At 38.5% G+C, this 13,151-nt stretch overlaps 1 protein-coding gene across 1 annotated transcript in view; it reads right to left on the reverse strand.

Moving 5' to 3' along the window:
- Window positions 1-13,151, reverse strand: part of PTPDC1 (protein tyrosine phosphatase domain containing 1) — a 75,551-nt gene that overhangs the window by 39,187 nt on the left and 23,213 nt on the right. Inside the window, exons 2-6 of the mRNA XM_010600635.3 lie at window positions 8,629-8,800; window positions 6,474-6,554; window positions 6,144-6,262; window positions 5,012-5,149; window positions 1,921-3,179 (exon numbers count right to left, since the gene is read on the reverse strand). Coding sequence (XP_010598937.2) covers window positions 1,921-3,179; window positions 5,012-5,149; window positions 6,144-6,262; window positions 6,474-6,554; window positions 8,629-8,800 — 1,769 coding nt within the window. The remainder of the gene's footprint in view (window positions 1-1,920; window positions 3,180-5,011; window positions 5,150-6,143; window positions 6,263-6,473; window positions 6,555-8,628; window positions 8,801-13,151) is intronic.

Raw genomic sequence — 13,151 nt, forward strand, 5'->3', positions numbered from 1 at the left:
ACACAGATTCAACACAATTCCTATCAAAATCCCAATGGCATTTTTGCATGAATAGAAAGCAATTCTAAAATTTATACGGAATTGCAACAGGCCGCAAACAGCCAAAAGAATATTAAAAAAGAACAAGTTGGAAGATTGACACTTTCCTATTTCAAAATGTACTACAAAGCTACAGTAATCAAAACAATGTGGTACTGGCATAACCAGTGGATGTACAGACCAACTGACTGGCATGGAGAGCTCAGAAATAAGCCTTACATATGTGGTCAATTGATTTTTGATAAGGGTGTCAAAACTATTCAATGGGGAAAGGACAGTCTTGTCAATAAATTGTGCTAGCAAAAATGGGTATCCACATTCAAAAGAATGAAGTTGGACACTTACCTTATGCCACATTAAAAAAAAAAAAAAAAAACTCAAAATGAATCAAAAGTTGAAATAGAAAAACTATAAAACTCTTAGAAGAAAACAGGTAAAAATCTTTATGACTTTGGAATTACCAATGATATCTTGGTTAAAAGCATAAGCAACAAAAGAAAAAACAGATAAACTGGATTTCATCAAAACTAAAAACTTTTGTGTATCAAAGGACACTATCAGGAGAGTGAAAAGAAAACTCAAAAAATGGGAGAAAATATTTTCAAATCATATATCTGATAAGGAAGTAATATCTAGAATATAATGCATACATAACTCTTACAACTTAACAACAAAAAACCAAGCCATGCAATTAAAAAATGGGCAAAGGACTTGAATAGTCTTTTCTCCAAAGGTATAAAACTGGCTAATTAGCACATGAAAAGATGTTCAAGGTCATCAGTTGTTCTTGTTGTTGAGTGCCTCCAAGTCAATTCTGACTCATAGTGACCTCTCGTGACAGCAGAACTGCCCCATATGGTTTTCTTGGCTGTAATCTTTAGGCAAACAGCCTAGTCTTTCTTCCATAGAGCCTCTGGGTGAGTCTGAACTGTCAACCTTTCAGTTAATAGCTGAGTGCTTAACCATTGTGCCACCATCAGTCATTAGGGAAATGCAAATCAAAACCACAAAGAGATACAACCTCACACCCAACAGAAAGTCTATCATCAAAAAACCCTCAGAAAATAATAAATATCAGCGAGGATGTAGAGAAACTGGAACCCTTGTCCATTGTTAGTGGGAATGTAAAATGGTTCAGCTATTATGGGAACAGTTTGGTGGGTCCTCAAAAAGCTAAACATAGAATTACCACATGACTCAGCAGTTCCACTCTTAGGTACATATTCAAAAAGACTGAAACAGGGACTTAAACATATATTTGTACACCAATGTCAACTGCAGAATTATTCACAACAGCAAAAGGTAGAAACAACTCAAGTGTCTTTCAACAGATGAATGGATAAACAAAATGTGGCATATACATGCAATGGAATATTATGCAGCCATAAAAAGGAATGAAGTTCTGATATATACTACAACATGGATGAATCTTGAAGACATTATGCTAAATGAAATAAGCCAGGCACAAAAGGACAAATACTGTATGATTCCATTTATATGAGGTATCTAAAATAGGCAAATTCATAGATACAGAAAGCAGAACTAAAGTAGAGATAACTAGAGGTTGACGGGAGAGGGAAATGGGGAGTCACTGTTAAATAAGCATAGACTGAGATGATGAAAAAGATCTGGAAATAGAGAGTGTGATGTTTATACAACATTGTAAATGTACTTAATGTCACTGAATAGTATACTTAAAATTGGTTAATTTTATGTTATATAAATGTTACCACAATAATTTTTTTTTTAAAGTTAAGTATTATACAAATATGTCTTTAAATTTCCGTAACAAATAAATCTGGGAGAAAATATTTTTGCTCTCTCTCTGTCACACACACACACACACACACACACACACACAATGAAATGAAATACAAATACCTGCCACATTTCTACCTTCCTTTTCACTTCTTCCTTTTCTACAAACTCATTTAAATTGGCCAGGGCTTTGGCTGCCAGTATTCTCCTTGCTTCAATACTCAATTCAGTTTGCAAAGCAACCTGCGGAGCTACTTCAGCCAGATTTTTGCTGTCTCTGTTTTCATGTCCAACGCAAAATTTCACTTTAGGAGTAGAGTCACAGTTTACAGAGGGGCAGCAAGTTCCACTACCCACCAGGATGGACTCCTGGCCCCAACTGCCAGGAGTTTCACGCTGACAGTTGTTCACTTGCTGGTGAGAATGGTTTTGTTCCTTATGGGTATTTGCAAAGTTGGGTGTAACTGGTTCTCCAGGGTTGTATAAACTTGAGACACCTGAAGAAAAGGTTCTACTCCGCTGTATTTCCTTTGGAATATCCCTCCTCGGAAAAAGTGGTAATTCATCATCTTTGAGTCCTTCCAAGCCCCCAAACTTAGCCTGATTCCAGAAAGAAAATGTATTCTGTACCAAAGTTTCTTTATTTAAATCTAGCTGTGGAGACTGTGGAACATAACAATGGCTTATGGTTTTCTGTTGCTTGAAGTTATGGCAAAGCAAGACTTGGGCAGGCACCGTCCGTGGTGTCACACCTTGCTCCAAAAGTAACTCAGCCCGCTTTAAATCTGAGTCACTGTAGCTGAGCTGCCTTTTCAAACGAGTCAGTGGTTGCAGGCATTCAACATTCCTCCTCTTCCAAAGGGGATCAAGTACTTGCTCACTGGAAAGAATGTCATCCTGATTCTCAAAAGCTGCCGCTGCTGCCATGGGGCTGCAAGGGTCTGATGCATCGCTGTCATGCCTCATGAACTCTTTATCCAGTTGCACTGTGACCATCTCAGAAACTGTCTTTTCAATTTCAGCAGAGAGGTCTGGTACTTCTAACATTTTCTCCTTCACCACCGGCCTGTTCTCAGCTAAGTCCAGCAGCAATTTGCAGACGAGGTGAATAATTTTTGGCACATGTTTCAAAAGTCGTGCTTCATAACCATGAAGCAGGTGACGCTGGCGAATCAGATATTGAGCTAAGGTGACGGCATGTGCTTTGGGATCACAGCAAGAAAATATATTGCGAAGAGGAATCAAAAACTGTGTAAATTCTCTTACACATAGTAGTTGTCCTCTAGTTTGTATGGAATTGGGTCGCTTTGCCCGAACAAATATAATTGCTTGGTCAGCAGTCATTCTTGTTGCAAAAACTAAGTAACATGCTATTAAAACACCTAAACAGTGAAGAAGAGAAGATTAGGGTGAGAAAAGCTCTGTTTTTATTTATCATTCTTTGATGATTTAAAACTTGAATATATGTTAAACCATATAAATACAGGAACGTTTTAAGGACGATTTGTCATCATAACTTTGTAACTTTTTGTACGGATGTTTATTACTGTGTAAGAGTTTATCTATCTACTGTCTATGTGGCATCCTGTCCCTCTGACCCAGAACTTTTAGAGAGCAAGGACTGCCTTAGTCATCTCTCAGGTAGTAGCAAGTGAGTGTGAAGTAGAGGAAGGGACAACTGAATGAACTGATTATCTGGACCATCCATACTCATTAAGCCTAACTCCAGTATGGAAGGCTATTCTCCTTTATTTTCACTCTGAACAGCTGTTGACATTTTCCACCCAATCAGCCTACACACTTTGCGCTTGCAATCCCCCTCCTCCGCGCCCATCTTTGTCATCAATTGTTGGCACGTTCCATCCTGGCACTCTCCCTGATATTTGAACATTTTTTTCTTTTGGGATTATTTATATTCATAATCTGCTACTTTTCTTCCTGACCCTTCCTCTTCCAGACTGTGCCTACACTAATTTGTGTTTCTGTCCAGACCATGATATAACTCTATTTATCCATAAGAACTTGAAGATGCCAGCCTTAACAATGTAAACATATGTAACAATATGTGTTTTCTTCTTAATTAATATCAAGTTAAAAAAATAATTCAAAGATAATAATTAATTCAAATATAATAATACGAAATCAAAAGGTAAATTCTTGCAGCATCTATATGATTCACCAAGTTTATGAGTATCTCGTCACGTTATGAAAAATGCAAAGCTCTGAAAACTGCATGTTCTCCCAGTACAGTGTTTGTTGCCATGGAGTCAATTCCATAGGGTACAATATATTTTTCTCACTATTACTTTAAGTATAAAATATTTGCAGAGCTATCATGTGAAAGGGAGAGTAAAAGTATCCTATGTAAACCCCAAGAACAGCCAGGCTTTGGCTCAGCCCTGAGAGCTAACGACCTCAGTCAGAACTAAATCCCTGTCGTTGGAGGCTCTCCTGAGCAGGTGATGATCGTATGGCAGCTGCACCGTAGATGGGCATCAGGTGCTCGGCTGGATCAGATGACAAGGAAGATGTCAACCCTAAGATCTTTATCTTTGCCCCAGTACCAGCACTGTGATGAGATTCTGCTGCATTTTTAAGTAAAATCACTGATTTTTACATAGAATTCTAGGCACAGATAGACTCTCCTCCACAAACAAAATCCTTACACCTCCAAAAGTAGAAAGCACATGAGCTTCGGAGTCAGACACTCATGGGTTTAAATCTTGGCCCTGCCACTCGTTAAATGTAGCAAATTACTTAACTTCTCTCAGACTTCAGTGTTTTCAACTCACATTATTGTTAAAGATTTTAAGAGACAGAAGATATAAAATGAACATAATAAGAGAAATAACGCTTGTTATTTTCATTAATATTTCAATTAAGGTAAATTACATTTTTAAGTACATTATATATTAAAATGAAGTGTTGGATTTTTTTTTCCTTTAAAGAAGAAAATCAGCATGCTCATTTATCTCACTTTAGATGTTACTCAATGTGAGTTTTCAGGTCTAAGTCATTCAAGAGTACTCGAATGAACATATGATCATTTTAACAAACTACTTAAGACATTTCAAATGTATTTTACTTACTTCTTCCATTTGACCCTAAAGCATTGGTAGGATTCTGCAAAATACTTATCCTCTGGAACTAGGAAACATTCTCCCTTATATGTTTGAATAAACCTACAAGACAATAAACTTACTCCTACATTTACCTGTTCGACCAAGCCCTGCGTGACAATGAATAGCTACTCTTCCTTCCTGTAAGGCAAATGTCATCACCTTCACCATATCCAAGATTGTAGTAAGAGATGCCACACCATAATCCTTCCATCCGAAATTATAGAAATATACTGGGGATTGAAAAAAAGAAAAGAAAAAAGAAATCACCATACAGGAAAAATACTTGCAAAGACATTTGAAGAGAATTCACAAAAAGTATAAAACTGTAAGGCACGTTATCTCAGTGGATATACAGGCTAAAAAGATAGGCCTTTTACATTTCAAGTAAGTTTATTGTTAATAATTCTTACAAAGCACATTCTATATTACTTAAGACGTTTCTTGCTAAAACTCAGCCAGAAAGAATTATGGCAAAGTAGTACTACAAATTAACGAAGTTAATGATCCACACTAAAATTACTCATCTGTGGAGGGAAAAAAGAAGAAAAATCTTAGGATGGAAACATCTAAATGACTGATGAATGGCTAGATTTTTCACCTAGAGTAAAAAAAAAAAAGAGCTAGACACAAACTTCTTTTAAGTTCCAAAACTGCACATTTATCATTTCCAACCTGGCTTTGAATGTCACGTGTTCAATGGATTCCACTCCAAAGCTCCTGTGAATGGAGAAGCCTCTGGGGTTGTCATATAAAGAATCACACTGAATGTCCCTAGAGTGGCAGAACTTTGTAGCAGTCAAAGTATAATATAATCCCAAATCCAATCCTGACTGCCAATTTTAAGCTGTGTCATTTTGGGCAAGTCAGTTGAACTTGTATAACAGAAACAACAACTGTGTTACAAAATTGCTTTAAGGTTTACATGAGATAACAGCATCTGACATACTACGGGCGTTCATTAAACGTGTTAACCATTATTATTAGTACAGTGTCTCATCCCGTATCCCTCTCAAAGGAAAAAATTAATCCTGTACTTTCAACAATACCAAAAAAGGGTAGCATTATTTACAGTCAAATTCAGCTCATTTTATTTTTTACGAGTCCTACTACTATACAATAAGCTTTTATTTCCATCACTTTTTTTAACCTAAAAGCAGAGCAGAAAAGAGTCTCTAAGTACTGTCCTTGATAATTCGTGCAGAGGATCGGTGGGAAGGAACTTACTGCCAGCCTCCATGAAAGCTTCAGGATGGTAAGTGAAACCACTTTCTTGTTCCAGGGGGTTCCCACAGCTAGCATGCTCACCAGGACGCTGAAGGTTAATTATTGTTTTTATGCCACAGCTTAAAGAAAATGAAAACAAAACAAAACAAAAAATTAGTCACATTGAGAGCTAGTGTTAAAATTAATTACTCTCAAAACATTAATTTCTCATTTGAAATAAGCTCTTCACTGCCTATTATTAAAGATACATTTTCATTTGAAGTCAAAAGCAACAAAAGAAAAAACACATCAGTTCCTTTACTACAATGTGTGAACAGTGAGAGCATTTACCTTAGGAACTGCTCGATGATGTGGTACTTTTCCATGAGCTCCGTGGATGGGCGAGCCATGGCCAGTATGTTATCAGTGACCCTGCAGGTGTGGGAAAAGAGCTGATGAGATACACAACACCTAGAATGTTCCAGCTCTAAGGACTAGAGTGGGCAAGATATCAAGTTTCTACTTCTTGTATGATTTCAACAACTCTACAGGAATCTTCTTATACAAATCTGGCTGCAGTTTTATATCATGATCACATCTCTAAGAAACCTTAGCTTCTTAAAAACTATGCAAAAAACATCAGGACATAAAGTATTTGTGGACTTTAGCAACGTGTTTTCAAGGACTCTCAAGAGATTACTAAAGTAGACACAAGGGAGAAACCTCAGCGGGAGGCAAAAGTAACAATGTAGGATCAGTTATCCAAAGGTTAGCAACTAGATGAAGAGGGCTGACTCGGAAACATTTTTAGTTACTGAACTATCTGAACCTCAATTACCAACAGTGTTAAATGAGGATAATGATGCCTGCCTCACAGATTTGGTATAAGAATTAAATGTAATGTGGAAGTAAAGTCTTTAGTACAAATCCTAGCACGCGGTAATGAACAAACGCTGAGTTATCGTAATTCAGCAAAAAATACAGGCTTTGGAATTAATTGGGCCTCGCTTCAAATGCTGTCTTTTCTACTTCCTAGCTATGTGCCAAATTACTCTGAACCTCAATCCCTTCATCAGTAAAACAGCAGTAGTAGCACCTGCTTCACAAGAGTTTTGTAGAGATTAGAGGGAATCACTTGAAAGCATTTAGCACAGTGCCCTGCCTGTAGCTGAGTGGATGTTTACTGAATAAATGAATGAACCAGGAAGTTCAATAAATGGCTGTCACACTCATTAGGACTCGGGCTTCACTCTGTTCTTTACAGATTTTTCATTGGTGGAAGATACATAAAGAAGTCTGTCGGGAGGGTGGATCACATGAATCTGGGAAGAACTACAGAAACGTTACATTAACAGAGCAGGATCCAAAAAGATCCTCCCCCTGAAACAATGCCTGGAATTTAACAGGGATCGGTGTTTGGGAACCCCAAATCTGAGCAGCGCTTAGTGTAAGATCAGGGGATGCAACTTAAAAGCAGCAGAGGTGAAAGAGATTAAAAGGCTTAGTCAACAACAAACCAAAAATATTCCTGCGACCTTAAGCTGCATTATTAGAAATTCACCTGTCTGACTACACCTCAGGAATAATGTTCACTTCTTTACGTCACTCTTTAGGAAAGTCGGTGATTGGCTACCATACACTCTGAGGACAATGGCAGTGGGCCCCAACCATAAGAGATCACTACAGATGTATCCAGCAGATTCAACATGTCAAAGTGCAGATTGCAAGGTAGATAAGTTGGTCAACAAATACCTAAATGGACTCTTGGTGTATAAAACGATTAAAGAACTACTAGAGTTCTTTAAACAGTGAATTCCTCCAAGGGTACCTCAAATGTAATTTATCAGAATTTTTCGGAGATGTCACCACATCAAAAAAAGTATACTTTGAATAGTTTACTGTTAAAAATAAAAACAGTATGATTAAAATACTCATGTTAACTCTACCTACAAACCACAAACAGTGTAAGCATCTCTTATTGTCTACTGAACTGATAATGTACTATTTCTATTAAGGTAGACTTGAAGTATCTTAGTGTAAAAATGCTTCCCTTTTATACAGAATACAGTAACAAGATAAAAACGAGGCTAAAAGCTTACCATAGAAAAGTGAAAAACTACTTATCTACCTCATAATTTCAAATTTATAGCTGAACATTGCTATTTTTTCTAACAATTTCTGAAATTTAAGAGCTATTTAATCACTAATTTCTTTAAGACACTTTACGTACATCATTTCACTTAATTTTCAGATGCAAAAAACCCCCAAACTCAGGAGGTTGGTTTATTTCCATTTTAAAGACAAGGAAATAAAGGTTTAGAATGCTTGTGTGAGTAGCCCAAGATCACACAACTCCTAAAGTGGCAAAACCAGGGTGGGAGGCAAGATACTCTGACTTCAAAATCCCATAGTCTTTCTTCCACATTCCCCAGTATTACAGATGCTTTCACTCCTTATCCTACTTAGCATTAGGTGTTCCCTACAGAGGACTGGCAGGCTCAATTACCAGGATGAGTAGACCCCCTTAATGGCTTGCTCCTGATCGCTCCAGCGGGCTGGGTTTTCATACTTGCAGGCTCTACCACCACATGCCATGGAACAGGCCATGTGTCCAGGAATGACATGTCGCAAACGCTCCCCTACTTTTGTGTACTTTGGTGTTGGGCGTCCTGAATTTCCTAGAACATACAAGAAAGGGAAGATTCAAAATGTCTCTCTCTAAATGGAACAGTAACACAGGAAACAGTTTCCATTTTATCTCTGGATTTAGACAACGAACAAATTCTACGTCCCCTTCACCTTGTCAAGAATAAAACTGTTTCCTTTTCATGATAAGTACACTATATCCTAATATAAAAAAGCATTTACATACAATAATATTCATATATTGTACTGGTAAAGAAGAGAAAGAAACTGTAATTGTAACTGTAAAAGCAGTTATTTTTCAACCTACATTTTTAATAAAAAACTCAAAACATTAGATTATTTTGTCTCCTATTATATATCCACTAAAATTCTTAGCAGAAAAGCTGTAACAAATACAACACAAATTTAATTGCCACAGTTTACAAAGGTATAAATACAATACAACCTGTTCACTTTCCTTAAATTTAAATACAATGGTGTGGCAACACATAAGAAGAAAAAAAGCATTACTTTTTCCCTCTGCGCAGCTGATGGAGGCCACGGCCACCATCACCTGAAGGGAGGATGGGGAGAGCATCCTGATGGTGGAGCTGCGCCGCCGCTGCTGCAGCCACAGGAGGGGGTCTGAAGAGGAGTGCCTTCGGCCCTGGAAAAAGGTGCTGAGGAAGTTTACGGCTGAGAGCCTCCTAGGCGGGTCCTGCATGGCTGCTTGGGGCTCCAAGGAGGAAGGAGCTAGGGGCAAAGTAGATCTCAACCCACAGCCTGCTCACAGATGAAGTTACACTGCGATGTGTGCATCATGCTGTATGATCTAACAGCTATTCAGGGTAGGCTGACTTGTTTCCATGGTGACAAACAAAGGAACTACTGATTCCCATTTAGATCTGTAGAGGCAAAACTGTATCAATGGACTGCATTTTGGACAAATTGTTCAAATACAGGCAAGAATAATTTGTATTTTAAATTGATTATTTCTAAATCGAGACTACTGTATTTTGTTTTTCAAATGCACATAAAAAATACAACTGCTCAAAGAATTACCCCCAAAACGTTATAATAAATTTAGAAAAATGTCTTTACGACACAAACACTACCTTTTACACACATATTAAAAGGCTTAAATTCTTGATACTCTGGGGAAAAATCTCTTCCCTGGAACAGGGTAGACAAAAAAGTTAATTGTAATAAAGTGGGGTGTGCTAGATGACTTATAGTATTTATTAAAAGATCACTGAATTATTCATAACCAAAAACTATTTTTTCTTGAAAGATTAAAGAAACACTTGCATAGTACAAATAAAGACATTTGTAGGGCTGATATATTAGCCAGAAGACATTTAATTTCTGTTTTTATTTTCAGAATATGAAAAACCTACTTCTTGGTTATGCCTTGATTTGGATGCTTACAGCAAGTCACAGTTCTCAAAAAACAAAAACACTGTTCTCTGCCTTTTGCTGCTGACTATAGGAAAAAAGCTTGAATAATGTCTTGGCAGGGGCATAGGGAAAAAATTCACTAAGTGTGGCATTTTTAAAGGAACTAGATGAGGAGGAGGTAGCAACTTGAGGATAAGGGACATAAAAAACCCCAGAAAGTATAAAAACCACCCACTGCATGCATTGTCCACCTCCTCCCCTGTTAATGTCAGCCTATGTACAAACGGTATTTCAGCCACATGCAGGCTGGCTGGAAGCAACCTACTGCCATGGGTATAGTTCCTTTTGTTCTGTTTTAATAGTTAAGCTAAGTATGCTCCTTTTTAAATGTCCTCCCCCAACGATATGCATTTTTGCCAAATAAGACAGAGACATGGAAGGCCTATTTGGTGCCCAAATTCCTCTTCCATGTGCATGTTATATAGTATACAGCAATGAAAAAAACTTTTTATTCTTTTTTTAAATGTGGCCAGTCCAAGAAGTATAACCTTCCTGCCTGGAGGAGTGATCTAAGGAACACTTTAGGCAAGGCCTGTAAGAACTCTCATGGTAACAAAGGAACAGTAGTTCCATTTGACTGTTAGGGGGGCTATATGACAGGAAGGAGAAGACAAGGTGAGAAAGACAAATTGGAACCTAATTGTTACAGGGCAAGGCTTCCCAGCTCGGGACTAGGCCCTGCTTAGATTACCTTCTTCTGACCAAGAATGACCAGGAGACGCTCAGAGATTCCACACAAACAAAGGCTTATTAGGGACAGAGTAAAAGGCTTGCGAGGGAGAGTAGATGAGGGGTTTCCACCTACGCTAGCCTCCAGTCTCTCACTGAACAAAGGATTCCCTAGGGCTTATAAAAGTGTTTAGGCTGAACAAACGCATTATCTTTATTCATTAGATGGGTGGACATTTCTAGTAGAAGGGGTGGGAGTATGAAAATCAAATGCATGTGCCGTTAGAATTCAAGACGGACTTCCTCGCAGAGGTTGCTGGAACCAAGATGGAGTCTGTAACAAAGGCTGCCGGGAGGTCATACAGGACTTATTGTGCATGCGTGATGCCTCTGGATCTTGGTTTGAGCCCCAGGGAGGGGTACATGCTCATGTTTGTCTCACATGGAAGGTCATTCATAGTCCACGTTGTTCTTTACTGCACGTGCTCAGCACCTGGTGAGGCCTTGAAAAACAACTCAGGAAGATTATCAGTCATTTATAGCTGGTCAAGCACACAGGGCTTTGAAATGTAGCCCCTTATCTTGTCTAACTACCTAGTTTGCTAATTACAAGTAGTTTTTGGGTGCCAGCAGCAAACATTACATGGCGGTCTGCACTTAGGTTTAGATTCAGAGACTATCATTTAAATATTTGTTTTGGCTTAAGAGAAGTTTTAAAAATCAAGTCAGTCTCTCACACAAAAACTTATATATACCTTGCTACACACTCCCAATTACTCTCCCCTCAATGAGACAGCCTGCTCCCTCCCTCCACTCACTCTTTTCGTGTCCATTTCACCAGCTTCCAACCCCCTCCATCCTCTCATCTCCCCTCCAGGCAGGAGATGCCAACATAGTCTCAAGTGTCCACCTGATCCAAGAAGCTCGCTCCTCACCAGCATCCCTCTCCAACCCACTGTCCAGTCCAATCCCTGTCTGAAGTGTTGGCTTTGGGAATGGTTCCTGTCCTGGGCCAACAGGAGGTTTGGGGGCCATGACCACCTGGGTCCTTCTAGTCTCAGTCAGACCATTAAGTCTGGTCTTTTTACAAGAATTGGTGGTCTGCATCCCACTGCTTTCCTGCTTCTTCAGGGGTTCTCTCTTGTGTTCCCTGTCAGGGCAGTCATTGGTTGTAGCCGGGCACCATCTAGCTCTTCTAGTCTCAGGCTGATGTAGTCTCTGGTTTATGTGACATTTTCTGTCTCTTGGGCTCATAATTACTTTGTGTCTTCGGTGTTCTTCATTCCCCTTTGATTCAGGTGGGTTGAGACCAATTGATGCATCTTAGATGGCCGCTTGATAGCGTTTAAGACCCCAGACACCACTCTTCAAAGTGAGATGCAGAATATTTTCTTAATAGATTTTATTTTGCCAATTGACTTAGATGTCCCCTGAATCCATGGTCCCCAAACCCCCGTCCCTGCTATGCTTGGCTTCAAAGCATTCAGTTTATTCAGGAAACTACTTTGCTTTTGGTTTAGCCCAGTTGTGCTGATCTCGCCTGTCTATCTCTTCACCTAAAATAAAACTTATCTACTATTTAATTAGTGAAAACCCCTCTCCATTCCTCCCTCCCTCCCCTCTCTCGTAACCATCAAAGAATATTTTCTTCACTCTTTAAACTATTTCTCCAGTTCTTATAATAGTGGTCTTATACAATATTTGTCCTTTTGCAACTAATTTCACTTAGCATAATGCTTTCCAGATTCCTCCAGGTTATGAAATGTTTCACAGATTCCTCACTGTTCTTTATCGATGTGTAGTATTCCATTATGTGAATATACCATAATTTATTTATTCATTCATCCGTTGATGGGCACCTTGGTTGGTTCCATCTTTTTGCTATTGTAAACACTGCTGCACTGAACATGGCTGTGCATATATCTCTTCATGTAAAGGCTCTTATTTCTCTAGGATACATTCCAAGGAGTGGGATTGCTGGATAGTATGGTAGTTCTATTTCTAACTTTGTAAGGAAGCACCAAATTGATTTCCAAAGTGGTTGTACCATTTTACATTCCCACCAGCAGTGTGTAAGTGTTCCAATCTCTCCACAGCCTCTCCAACATTTATTGTTTTGTGTTTTTTTGGATTAATGCCAGCCTTGTTGAAGTGAGATGAAATCTCATTGTAGTTTTGATTTGCATTTCTCTAATGGCTAATGATCGTGAGCATTTCCTCATGTATCTGTTAGCTACCTGAATGTCTTCTTTGGTGCAGTATCAATTCATATCTTTT

This window comes from Loxodonta africana, chromosome 9, assembly GCF_030014295.1.
Source record: "Loxodonta africana isolate mLoxAfr1 chromosome 9, mLoxAfr1.hap2, whole genome shotgun sequence".
NCBI lineage: Eukaryota > Metazoa > Chordata > Mammalia > Proboscidea > Elephantidae > Loxodonta > Loxodonta africana.